The 10657-nt window shown below is 71.0% G+C and overlaps 2 protein-coding genes and 12 non-coding genes across 14 annotated transcripts in view; 9 read left to right on the top strand and 5 right to left on the bottom strand.

The window, feature by feature from the left end:
* Window positions 1-350: 350 nt before the first annotated feature.
* On the bottom strand, window positions 351-424 carry H696_05882. Its single transcript has one exon. It is a non-coding gene; the product is annotated as a tRNA-Val (tRNA).
* A 698-nt stretch (window positions 425-1122) lies between these two features.
* Window positions 1123-1194, top strand: H696_05883. The gene has a single exon. It is a non-coding gene; the product is annotated as a tRNA-Gln (tRNA).
* An 81-nt stretch (window positions 1195-1275) lies between these two features.
* On the bottom strand, window positions 1276-1349 carry H696_05884. The gene has a single exon. It is a non-coding gene; the product is annotated as a tRNA-Arg (tRNA).
* Window positions 1350-1885: 536 nt separating this feature from the next.
* H696_05885 lies at window positions 1886-1967 on the top strand. The gene has a single exon. It is a non-coding gene; the product is annotated as a tRNA-Ser (tRNA).
* Window positions 1968-2045: 78 nt separating this feature from the next.
* Window positions 2046-2117, top strand: H696_05886. Its single transcript has one exon. It is a non-coding gene; the product is annotated as a tRNA-Asp (tRNA).
* Window positions 2118-2273: 156 nt separating this feature from the next.
* H696_05887 (hypothetical protein) lies at window positions 2274-3488 on the bottom strand (the record flags this gene model as incomplete). Its single annotated transcript, XM_009499671.1, has 2 exons — window positions 3177-3488; window positions 2274-3082 (listed from the first exon to the last, which is right to left on the bottom strand). The coding sequence occupies exons 1-2, from the start codon at window positions 3367-3369 to the stop codon at window positions 2274-2276; spliced, it is 1002 nt and encodes a 333-aa protein (XP_009497946.1). The 5' UTR covers window positions 3370-3488.
* Window positions 3489-4509: 1021 nt separating this feature from the next.
* H696_05888 lies at window positions 4510-4591 on the top strand. The gene has a single exon. It is a non-coding gene; the product is annotated as a tRNA-Ser (tRNA).
* Window positions 4592-5131: 540 nt separating this feature from the next.
* On the bottom strand, window positions 5132-5203 carry H696_05889. The gene has a single exon. It is a non-coding gene; the product is annotated as a tRNA-His (tRNA).
* A 1185-nt stretch (window positions 5204-6388) lies between these two features.
* On the top strand, window positions 6389-6461 carry H696_05890. The gene has a single exon. It is a non-coding gene; the product is annotated as a tRNA-Lys (tRNA).
* Window positions 6462-6539: 78 nt separating this feature from the next.
* H696_05891 lies at window positions 6540-6612 on the top strand. Its single transcript has one exon. It is a non-coding gene; the product is annotated as a tRNA-Glu (tRNA).
* An 82-nt stretch (window positions 6613-6694) lies between these two features.
* Window positions 6695-6767, top strand: H696_05892. The gene has a single exon. It is a non-coding gene; the product is annotated as a tRNA-Glu (tRNA).
* Window positions 6768-6849: 82 nt separating this feature from the next.
* Window positions 6850-6922, top strand: H696_05893. Its single transcript has one exon. It is a non-coding gene; the product is annotated as a tRNA-Glu (tRNA).
* Window positions 6923-6979: 57 nt separating this feature from the next.
* H696_05894 lies at window positions 6980-7051 on the bottom strand. Its single transcript has one exon. It is a non-coding gene; the product is annotated as a tRNA-Gln (tRNA).
* A 1195-nt stretch (window positions 7052-8246) lies between these two features.
* Window positions 8247-10657, top strand: part of H696_05895 (hypothetical protein) — a gene marked incomplete at its 3' end in the record, with an annotated part of 4482 nt that continues 2071 nt past the window's right edge. Inside the window, exons 1-2 of the mRNA XM_009499672.1 lie at window positions 8247-8843; window positions 9008-10645. Coding sequence (XP_009497947.1) covers window positions 8351-8843; window positions 9008-10645 — 2131 coding nt within the window. The 5' untranslated portion in view covers window positions 8247-8350. The remainder of the gene's footprint in view (window positions 8844-9007; window positions 10646-10657) is intronic.

Raw genomic sequence — 10657 nt, forward strand, 5'->3', positions numbered from 1 at the left:
GCAGACACGCGGGCTTCCGGGTGGCCGGGTCAAAAGTGCGCCGTCGATCTTCCTCCCCCGGCCCCCGGGCAGGGGAGCGCAGCCCCGGGGGTCAAAAGGAAGCGCGCGGCTGTGCCAACTCTTGCCCCCGGGCCCAGGGAGAGGGGTACGCGGAGCACGCCGCCTCTCACCCCGGTCCCGGGGGCGCTTCTTCATGCCGTTACACACTGCACCCGCGGCCGTCTCTCGCCCCCCCCCCCTCCTCCCCGGTCTGCCCCCGTGCATCTCTCTTTCTCTCTTGGTCTCTGCCATAGTGCCGCGGGGAGGAGGGCCGGCGCCCAAAGGGGCAGGTGGGCCGGCGCAAAAAGGAATGTCCGAACCAGGACTCGAACCTGGGACATTCTGTGTGTTAGACAGATATGATAACCATCTACATCATTCGGACTGGAGGATGGCCGGCCCGGACGCCTCATAAAACGCCTGCGGCGAAGCCGCGCGATCTCCCCCCGGCCGCCGGGCGTCACCGCAGCGTCGCGCCTGTGGCCTTCCCTCCGGCGGCCGGGTTGGTCCTGCCCCGGCAGAGGGGCTGAGCGCCCTGCGAGGGCCGTCGCTTCGTTCCCCACAAAAGTGAAGCATGCGCCGGTGTCGCCGGGCGAAAGAAAAAACGCCCCGCCCGGTTCCCGACCGTGCACGTCGCCTGGCTCGCCCGCGCCCGCCGCTCCTCGCCCGCGGCGCGCGGCCACTCCCCGGTGGACTCACACACACACACACACACACTGCCGCGCGCGGTGGCAGGGTCCCTCCTCGCTCCCGGGCGCAGCCCAGCGAGGGGCCCTTGCTGGTGCAAAAAAAAAAAAAAAAAAAAGGAGCGCGAGTCTCCACCAGGGGGATCGATGGTTCTTCTCTCCCCGGGCGCAGGAACCCCCAGCAGCACAGGCTGCGGGGCGCGCCCGGCGTGCGTGCCCGGCCGCCTGCCCGCGCTCGGGCCTGCCAGCGCTCGGGCCTGCCCGCGCTCGGGCCGGGCTGAGCCCGTGCCAGAACCGGCCCCGGGGTCACATGGCGCAGGTTGCAGGGCCTGGCCGGATCACATGCCGGGAGCGCGGGGCTTCAAAAATAGAACGCCAGATTCGTCGGCCGTGGACCGGTTGAGTGGTGTAATGGTGATCACTACAGACTTTGAATCTGTCAATCCGAGTTCGATTCTCGGCTCGACCTTGCCATCCTCTTTTGCCCCTGCCGGCGGGCTCTCGTGTCGCCTGCGAACAAAAAGCGCGAGGCGCGTCAAAAGGAAATGAATGACCACGATGCGGCTCGAACACACAACCTCCTGATCCGTAGTCAGGTGCTCTATCCAATTGAGCTACGCGGCCATGCTCCTGCCGCTGCCTTCGGCCCTCACATAGCTTGCGGCTGGTGCGCCGGTCGGGCCCGGGGGTCGCCCGAGAGACCCCGGCGCCGTGTGCCGGGATCCACGACGCCCGCGCGCCAGCCGGCGCCCCGGCGCGGGGAAAGTTCCCCTCCAGGGACCGGCGCCGATGGGGAGGGGAGAACAATAGTAAGGCACAGCCGGCGCCCCCCCCTCCGCCCCACGGCGGGGCACATGGCAGCGGCAGAACTCAAACCGACAGCATACCATGGCACACAGGCTGGCGCTCCCTCCCCTCGCCCCCGGCCCACGGGCGAGGGCGGTCCGAACGCGGTGGCCGGGGCCCTGCTTCAACACGCTCTGCCAGGAAATGGCGCCGGTCGCCGGTCGCCGGTCGCCGAGCACACACGGGCACACACGGGCACACACGGGCACACACGGGCACACACGGGCACACACGGGCAACCGCGACCGGCGGCGTCCCCGGCTCCCGGAGGGCAGGCATATCACGCGCCGTGGCCACCGGACTGGCAGTACCCCATCACCGTGTCCGAGTGGTTAAGGAGTCCGATTAGAAATCGGATGGGCTCTGCCCGCGTAGGTTCAAATCCTGCCGGTGATGCATCTCCTTTTGCCCGCGGCCGCACGCGAGGGCGGAGGCTTCAAATGCCCGCGCCCCGGGGCACCAGCCAACAGCCCCTCCCGATTAGTATAGTGGTGAGAATCCCCGCCTGTCACGCGGGAGGCCCGGGTTCAATTCCCGGATCGGGAGCTTCTTTTTTTTCGGCGCAGTGACATGGGCATGCGATCGGGGGTGGGGCGAAGGAGCGGGACCGCCGCGTGCGTGAGAGCCGCCGGGGAGGGGGAGGGGCACACCGCGCCACGCAGCCCGAGAAGGGGGGGGAGAGAGAGAGAGAGAGCACCACCGTCAGTAGTCCCCGGCGTCCAGAGCACGCCGCAGGTCGGCCAGCGCCGCGGCAGCCGCCTGCAGCAGGGCCCCCTGCTCGCAGGCAAGCCCGCCGTCCCGGGACACGCGCAGGGTCTGGCCGGCGCCTGGGAGGCAGCCGGCCGGGGCCCCGGGTCCGGTGGCCCGGGCCCGGCGGCCCCCCCGGGCCGGCTTGGGCGGCGCCTCGGCGCCCCGGTCGGCCGCCACCAGCACGCAGGCAACCTGCCGGAGCCGGCGCCTCAGCGGCCGGCCCCCGGCCGGACCGGCCGTCTGGATGTCGGCCACCAGGCAATGCGCCACCGACACCCGCCGCCAGGGGTGGCCATGGCCCGGGAGGGCCTCCCCCTCCTGCTGGAGGAGATACGCGTGGTGCGGGGCCCCGGTGCGCAGGAGCTCCGACTCGGCCAGCCGCTCCAGCCGCCGGAAGACCGCATCCTGCAGGCCGCCGGCCGGCCGCAGGGCCACCGGCCCGCCCGGCCACCGCACACGCCGCACGGCCTTCACTTGCACCGCCGGGGCCGCCTGCCCGGCATCGAAGCACTGGACCGTGGTCACCAGTCGCAGGGACACGGCCAGGTGTACGGTCGGTTCGGGCTCGGGCTCGGGCTCGGGCTCGGGCTCGGGCTCGGGCTCGGGCTCGGGCGCCTCCCGGCCAACCAGCCGGAGGAACTCCACCGGCACCGCGCTCTCCCGGTACTCGGCCGGCGCCCAGCCCTGCGTCACGGCCATGAGGAACAGCATGGTGTCCCGGTTCAAGGGAAGGACCGCGTCCGCCGAAGGGTCTGTCGTCTCTGCCAGACCGCCGGCCGCGCGCCGCGATGCCGATGTCAGAGCGCACCGATCGAGGGCATGCGAAGGACATGGCGCCCCCACCGGGCCGCGTACCATCCAACTCGAGGCCCGAAGGCGATGCCGCCTGGCGGGGCCCAGCCGCGCTGGCGTCGTCGGCCGGCTCGCGCGGGCTCCTCTCCGCGTCGGACGCCGGGAGCAGCTCGAAGTCCGCCAAGTCCTCGAACGAGGAGGAGCTATCCGACGGGCTGGGCATCTCCCCGGTGCGTGGGAAGGCGTGTGCACGCATGCTGGCCGAGGGTGAATGAACGAGCCCCGCGGCGGGGGGAAGGGGCAAGGGGCAAGGCGGTGGCGGGTGCGCGCGCAAGAAGGAGCAAGGCAGGGTGGCCCGAACAAGTCTGGGCACGGGGGATCGATGCCCCCCCCGTCCCCCTGTCGAGGGGGACCGCCGGCCCGGCGCTGCCCGTTAAATCCCCCTCCGGGACGTTCTGCCCCGGGCACTTGGACACCCGCGCCCCCGCGCGCACACACACACACACACACACACACGCACACACACACAAGCTGACGGCGAGAGTTAACTGATGGTCTCCGCCGCCTGGCGGGAGGATGCCCCTGAGCGAGATCCGCCCGCTCGGGCTGTCTCACCAGCGGCTGGAGCTTGGTGCCCCCGGCCGGCTGGTGACCCCGAAGGCGGTGCCCGCCGCGCCGCGGACGCCCTGGCTCCCTGCGGGCCGGCCCACACACCCACACGGGGCACAGGGGCGTGGCGACGGCCGGGAAAAGGGAGAAGGCCCACACATCGCACGAGGGGTGGGAAGGGGGCGTGTGCGCCGGGACCGGGGCGCGGGCCCCTGTGCGGCTCAAACATTTCCGCCATGCGGGGCGCGTGATCGAGCTTGCGTGAAATGTCGCGCACGTGCAGTGTTGTGGGGTATCCTGCTGCCTCGAGGCACCCCCCCCGGCGTGCCGCACGCGTGGGACGAAGAAAAAAAAAAAAAGACGGCGCCCAGAATGCTTCGGAAGATCCGGCCGCCCTGGAAGGGGCGGGCCGGCTGCCGGACAGCCACAAGGCTCGGACCGGCGCTGTCCCGCCACGGCGACCCGGTCGTCCCCGCGCACGCGCATATGTGCATACGCGTGCCCGTCCCCGCGCATCGACGAAGCGCGCCCGGATCGGGCATCGGCCCAGCTGGACTCGCGCGCGGCCACCCCTGTGGCCCCATCCTCGGGGGTGGGGGGGAGCGGTCTCCTGGGCGCCCCCCACATCGGACCGCACGAGGGGCAGGCATGATGTGCGGCCGGCCGGGTGTGCCTCTGCCGGTCCACGGCGCGGGGATGTTGGGGCTTTCGCGCAGCCGGGCAACCGGCGGAGGACCGGCCTCGCCAGCCACAGGGATGTATGCCTGCCGGCCGGGAGGGACGGCCAATCACCGTGTCCGAGTGGTTAAGGAGTCCGATTAGAAATCGGATGGGCTCTGCCCGCGTAGGTTCAAATCCTGCCGGTGATGTATCCTCCCTTTTGGCCCCCCCCCCGGCGTGCCGTGCCTCTTTTTGCCGGCCACCGAAGCAGCAGGGCCGCTCTATCGCGCCGCTCCTCGCTCTTGTCCCGGGCCGGCTCCCGCGGGGCTCCCCACCGGCGCAGGGGGGGAGGCCTCGCCCTGGAGGGAGCGCCCCCCGGCCCCGGGGCCCGCGCCCCCTCCGGCGCCGGTGTCCGTGGAATCCGGCGGCGGAAGGCGACCGCCCCAGCTGGGAGACCGCCCCCCGCCACGTCGCCTCTCGCCCTCGCCGACGAGGACGGACATCCTCCAGCCGGCCGGCCGGCCGGCCGGCCGGGCGCCTCTCCCCCGCGGGGAAGGGGCGCGGCCGGGCTTCAAAAGAGGGAGCAGCCCCACCCGCCGCATGGCCAGCGCGGGGAGCGAGCGAGAACGAGAGTGTGTGTGTGTGTGTGTGAAGAGGCACAACATGCGCACGAGACCCTGGGGGGGAAAAAAACACAGAGCGCGCGCCGTCGCCTCCCTCCTGCCTCTCGCCGCCTCCAAAAAGTCGAGTGTGGATACCCAGAATCGAACTGGGGCCGAGTGGGCCACAACCACTTATACTAACCACTATACGATATCCACCTGGCATCCCCGCCCCCGGGCGGGGTACATGTGGCTGCCGGGAGTCTGCCCCTGCGGGCCGGGCCGCCGCCCATCGGGAGATGAATGGGCCCCGCACGGGCCGCACGCTCCACCGAAGCAGATGCACACCGCCCGGGCCGCCTCCCGCGCCGGGATGGCACCACTCCCGCGACATTCGCCCGGACACCGCCATGTGTGTGTGTGTGTGTGCGTCAATGCGCGCCGGCCTGGATGATGGCCGGCACTCGGACCGGGAGACATGCAGAGCCGCGCATGTGCCCATGCCGCCGGCATGGCCCGGCCACACGCGTCCAAAAAAGCCCCAGGCGAGCTCCCCCACCGGCGCCATGGCAGAGCGCGCAAACCGCCAGGGCCCGCCGGGCCCGGGCTCGGTGTGCCGCATTCACCCCCGCCGGGGCATCCACGACCAGCCTGCGCAGGCGAGCGGCCCACGTCGGTGCCGTTTGTCTGCACGCCCATGTGCAGCGGCACGCCGGCGGCGGCAAGGACCCGAGACGACCGCCAAAGCGAAGGCCTCCCAGGGGGGGAGCATGTTGCCGTCTGGGCGGCCGCACCGCCCGGGTGGCACGGCGGCCCGACGCCGGCCCCCGGCATTGGCGGCCCCAGATCGCCAGCACCGCCGGCGGGCGGCTCCGCGCGGCTCGGCACCAGGGCCCGCCCCCGGCCCCGGGGCACGCATGCGGCTCGCCCCCCCCCCCCCCCCCGAGGACGGGCCGTTCCGCCAGCGCGCCGCACCGGCTCGTCGGCATCGCACCGCGGTCTGATGGGGCCACCCGGCCCCGGCCCCGGCACAGGCCCCGGGCTGCCGGCCGGCAGTCGGAGAGCCCCGGCGGCGGACACCCCGGAGGCGCGCGCCTTTCCACATGCGTGAGGCCACCGCCACAGCCTCCGGGACCGCCAGCCGGGGCACCGTCAAGAGGCGAGGCCCGGGCCCGGCCCCATGCGCCTCGCGGGCTTGCCGACCCTCCTCACCTGTGCCCCCCGGGCATCCGGGGCAGGGGCAGCTGCGATCGAGCGTCTCCCCTTTCGCCCGTCACGCATGGCGCGCCGCAGACCACACACACACACACACACACACACACACACACCTTCGCACGTTGCACGCCGCGCGCGACCATCCCCCCTCCTTCTTGAGGCGCCCCCCGGGGCAGGCCGCCAGTAGCAGCCTGTTTAGCTCAGTTGGTAGAGCATGGGACTCTTAATCCCAGGGTCGTGGGTTCGAGCCCCACAGTGGGCTTCTCTCTTTTGGGCCCCTGGCCCGGCGGGGCCGCGAGCACGAGACTATAACATGTGACCGGTGGGTCCGGCCCCCATGTCCCATATAGTCTAGGTGGTTAGGATACGTGGCTCTCACCCACGAGACCCGGGTTCGAGTCCCGGTATGGGAAATGCCTTTTTGACCGGGGGGCCGCCCACGGTCCCCCGTCCGTAGGCACTAGTAGCCTCCCAACGATTGACGTGCCAACGCAATCCCATATGGTCTAGGTGGTTAGGATACGTGGCTCTCACCCACGAGACCCGGGTTCGAGTCCCGGTATGGGAAATGCCTTTTTGACCGGGGGGCCGCCAACGGTCCCGCGTCCGTAGGCACTAGTAGCCTCCCAACGATTGACGTACCAACGCAATCCCATATGGTCTAGGTGGTTAGGATACGTGGCTTTCACCCACGCGCCCCGGGTTCGAGTCCCGGTATGGGAGCCTCTTTTGTGGCCGCTCGCATGCGCCCTCCCGGTCCCGGGCAAAATAAAAGAAGCAAGGTCGAGCCGAGAATCGAACTCGGATTGACAGATTCAGAGTCTGCCGTGATAACCATTACACCACTCAACCGTGGGGGCGACACCGCCCTGTGTCTACATGAACGTGCCCTTTTCTGCTCGCGGCCCGGCGCGCCGCTGCCCCCTGCGTGCGGTGCGTCCCTGGGCTGGCGTGCGCCCGTGGGCTGGCGTGCGCCCGTGGGCTGGCGTGCGCCCGTGGGCTGGCGCGCTCGGACGCGCGAGAAGCCCCCGGGCGCCGGGACCCGTTGCCATTCATGTCAGAGACTCGCAACACTGACCAGGAGACAGAGTGTCGCGCCCTCCGACCGTGGTGCGCCAGACCCGGTGGCATGCGCCCTCTCGCTCCCTCTTCCTCTCTCTCTTTCTTGCTCGCTCTCTCACTCGCTCAATCGCCCACTCTCCCGCCCTCGCCCACCCTCCCACGCCCAGAGGCCCGGACGAGGACGCAACCCGTGAGAGTCATCCCCCGAAGGCGTCGCGTGATCTCCCCGGGGCCTGACACACCACGGAGCCCTGTCTAGGGGACCCACCATGGCGCGCACCCACATGCCCGCCCTCTCTCGGCAAGGCGCGACCATATGGCACGGCGGCTCCCCCCGCCCCCGGCCCCCCAATTACAGCCCCGGCTCCTGCCCCTCCGGGCGGCTTCCGACCGGCGTGCTGGCCCACCACCAACCGCGCCCCGGAGGGCTTGAGCCCGCCCGGGCGCGTGCCCGTCGCCTCCCGCGACCGGGAGGGGCGGAGGGGGCGCAAGCGCCCGCCCACGCACACCGGTGTTGGTTCGCGCCCGGAGCCCCGGGGAAAAGTCCCCACACGCCGGGCAGCCATTTTTCCCGCGTCCCGGCGGTCTTCCCACACGGCCCCCGACCCGGAGGCCCACTCCCGGGGGCGTGTCTCAGCCCGGGCTTCGGGGGGAGGGAGGGCCGGGGCCGGTCGGCGGCGCCCTCCCCCCCACACGGCCCCTGGATTATATGCATGTCCAAGCTTCCCCCCTCCCCGCTGATTGGGGGGGGGGGGGCGCCGGCCGAAATGGCCACTCCCGGCATGCTGCCCGGGCAGATCGGCCCCGGGCGAGGGGCCGCAACGGGGCACGCATCTGGCACGGGAGGCCCGCACGATGCGCCTGCTCCTCCCTGCGTCCCGGGGGTGGCGTTCGCGCGCAGACGACCCAGCATGGCCCACGCAAATGGCTCCCTCTCTCTCTCTGTTTGAGGTCGCGCCGTGCGCTCGCCGAGCTGGATCTGAGGCCCCCCCCCCCCCTCCCCCTGGCCTCCTCGTGTGCTCGTTGTGTCCTTTCTCCCTTGCACGCACCCTTAACCTCTGCCCACCCCCTTCCTTGCACTTGCTCGCCATGTCTGCTCGCGGTAGTGCTGTCCGGTGGCTCGCGGTGGCCACCGGCGCCTGTGTCGCCCTGGCCGCTGTCCTCCCTGCGGCCGGCTCCGCCTCCCGCTCCGACTCTTCCCCGGCCTCGGACTCCCACCCGTACTCCGGGTCCTACCCGTACTCCGACTCCAACTCCTACCCGTACTCCGACTCCAACTCCGACTCCAACTCCGACTCCAACTCCGACTCCAACTCCTACCCCAGCTCCTACCCCGGCTCCTACCCCGGCTCCTATCCCAGCTCCTATCCCGGCTCCTACCCCAGCTCCTACCCCGGCTCCTACCCCGGCTCCTATCCCAGCTCCTATCCCGGCTCCTACCCCAGCTCCTACCCCGGCTCCTACTCATATTCCAGCTCCTACCCATTCCCGGACGATGGGAGCCACTACTGGGAGCCGCCGGCCATCCCGGTCAGCGACTACGCCGGCAACCTCGGCGACTTCCCCTTCTGCTCGATCGCCGGTTCGTACACCCCCCACCACGCCCTCTGCCTCTGCCTCTGTCCCTCTGTTTGTCTCTGTGCTTGTCTTTCCGCCTCCCCCTGCCCCCCCCCTCTCCCATCCACAACACACACACACACACACACTCACACACACACACTCACACATTGACACAAAAACACGCAGACACTCCCGGCTGCATGGAGTGCCATCCCAATTGCGCGGCCTGCGACCGGAACCAGCCGCGCCAGTGCACCGCCTGCCCGGCCGGGCTGCTCCTCCGCCAGGACGGCACCTGCCAGCGCTTCTGCGAGGCCTCCGCCTATGTCGACCCCACCGATGCCCGGTGCGCCCCCTGCCACGAGAGCTGCCTGACTTGCTCCGGCCCGGCCGAGCACCAGTGCTCTTCCTGCACGCTGGACCGCCTCTGGACCACCAGCGGCCGGTGCCAGCCCGGGCCCCTCTGCCAGGATGACCTCGGCACCCAGACCGGCCCCTACAAGGGGCTGTGCTACGATTGCCGCCATGCCTCGTGCGGAAGCTGCGCCGGCCACGGGTCGCACTCCTGCCGCGACTGCCTGACCAGCGACTGGCTCCTGGCCGCCGGCGAGTGCATCCCCCACCGGTGCCCGAAGGACTGGCTACATGAGCAGGGCCAGTGCTTCCCCGCCAGCCGCGGCTGCTCTCGGCCGGACCCCCTCCGGTTCGGGCGCTGTGTCTCCTGCCTCCCGGGCCACTACTTGCACTCGGAGGATGGGACCTGCCGCGCCTGCCCGGCCGGCTGCACCGAGTGCCGCGAGCCCGGCCAGTGCACCGCCTGCATCGCCGGGCTGTCCCTGCACCAGGGGGCCTGCATGCCCGTCTGCCCGGGCTGGAAATTCCCCAACCCGGACACCGGGGCCTGCGAGGCCTGCCACCCCTCGTGCTCCACGTGCGCCGGCCCCGGCGCCGACCGCTGCACCAGCTGTCGCTCCACGGGCTTCATGCATGCCGACCCGGCGAGCGAGCACCAAACCGGCACGTGCCAACCGTGCGAGTACATCACCAACTCCTGTGCCGAATGCATCGGCCAGAACACCTGCAGCGCCTGCTTCAAGCCCCTGGCCCTGGTCCATGGGAATTGCCACTTCGAGTGCCCCTCCCGCACCTACCCCACGCACGTGGACGACGAGTCCAGCCTCTCCGAGGGCAGCACCTCCTACTCGGCGGACACCTGCCGCCCCTGCCACCACACATGCAGCTCGTGCCAGGGCCCCGGCCCGGCCGACTGCACCTACTGCATCCGCGGCTACACCATGACCGATCGCAATGACCGCACCTGGACCGGCCGCTGCGAGCCCGACTGCCCGGCTGGCGCCTTCCTCGCCATGCGCAGCCAACAGTGCGATCGCTGCAAGGACTTCTGCCACTACTGCCCCAGCTGGGAGTGCGGCGCCTGCGAGGACATCTGCGTCGCCGACGGCTGCCACGCATCGTGCGCCACCTGCGTCGGCCCGGAAGCCAACGCCCGTGTTACCTGCCCCCCGGGCAGCTACCTGGCCCCGAACAGCACCTGTGTGGCCGTCTGCCCGAGTGGCTATTACCCGGTTGACCCGCGCGATGCCTCTGGCAGCAGTACTGGCTCCGGGAGCAGTATTGGCTCCAGCAGCAGTATTGGCTCCAGCAGCAGTATTGGCTCCGGCAGCAGTATTGGCTCCAGCAGCCACACCAGCTCGGCCCCCAGCAGCCACACCGGCTCGGCCCCCAGCAGCCACACCGGCTCGGCCCCCAGCAGCCACACCGATTCAGGCGCCCCAGGTAGCCACACCGACTCAGGCGCCCCAGGTAGCCACACCG

Source organism: Fonticula alba (assembly GCF_000388065.1).
Source record: "Fonticula alba strain ATCC 38817 unplaced genomic scaffold supercont2.15, whole genome shotgun sequence".
NCBI lineage: Eukaryota > Rotosphaerida > Fonticulaceae > Fonticula > Fonticula alba.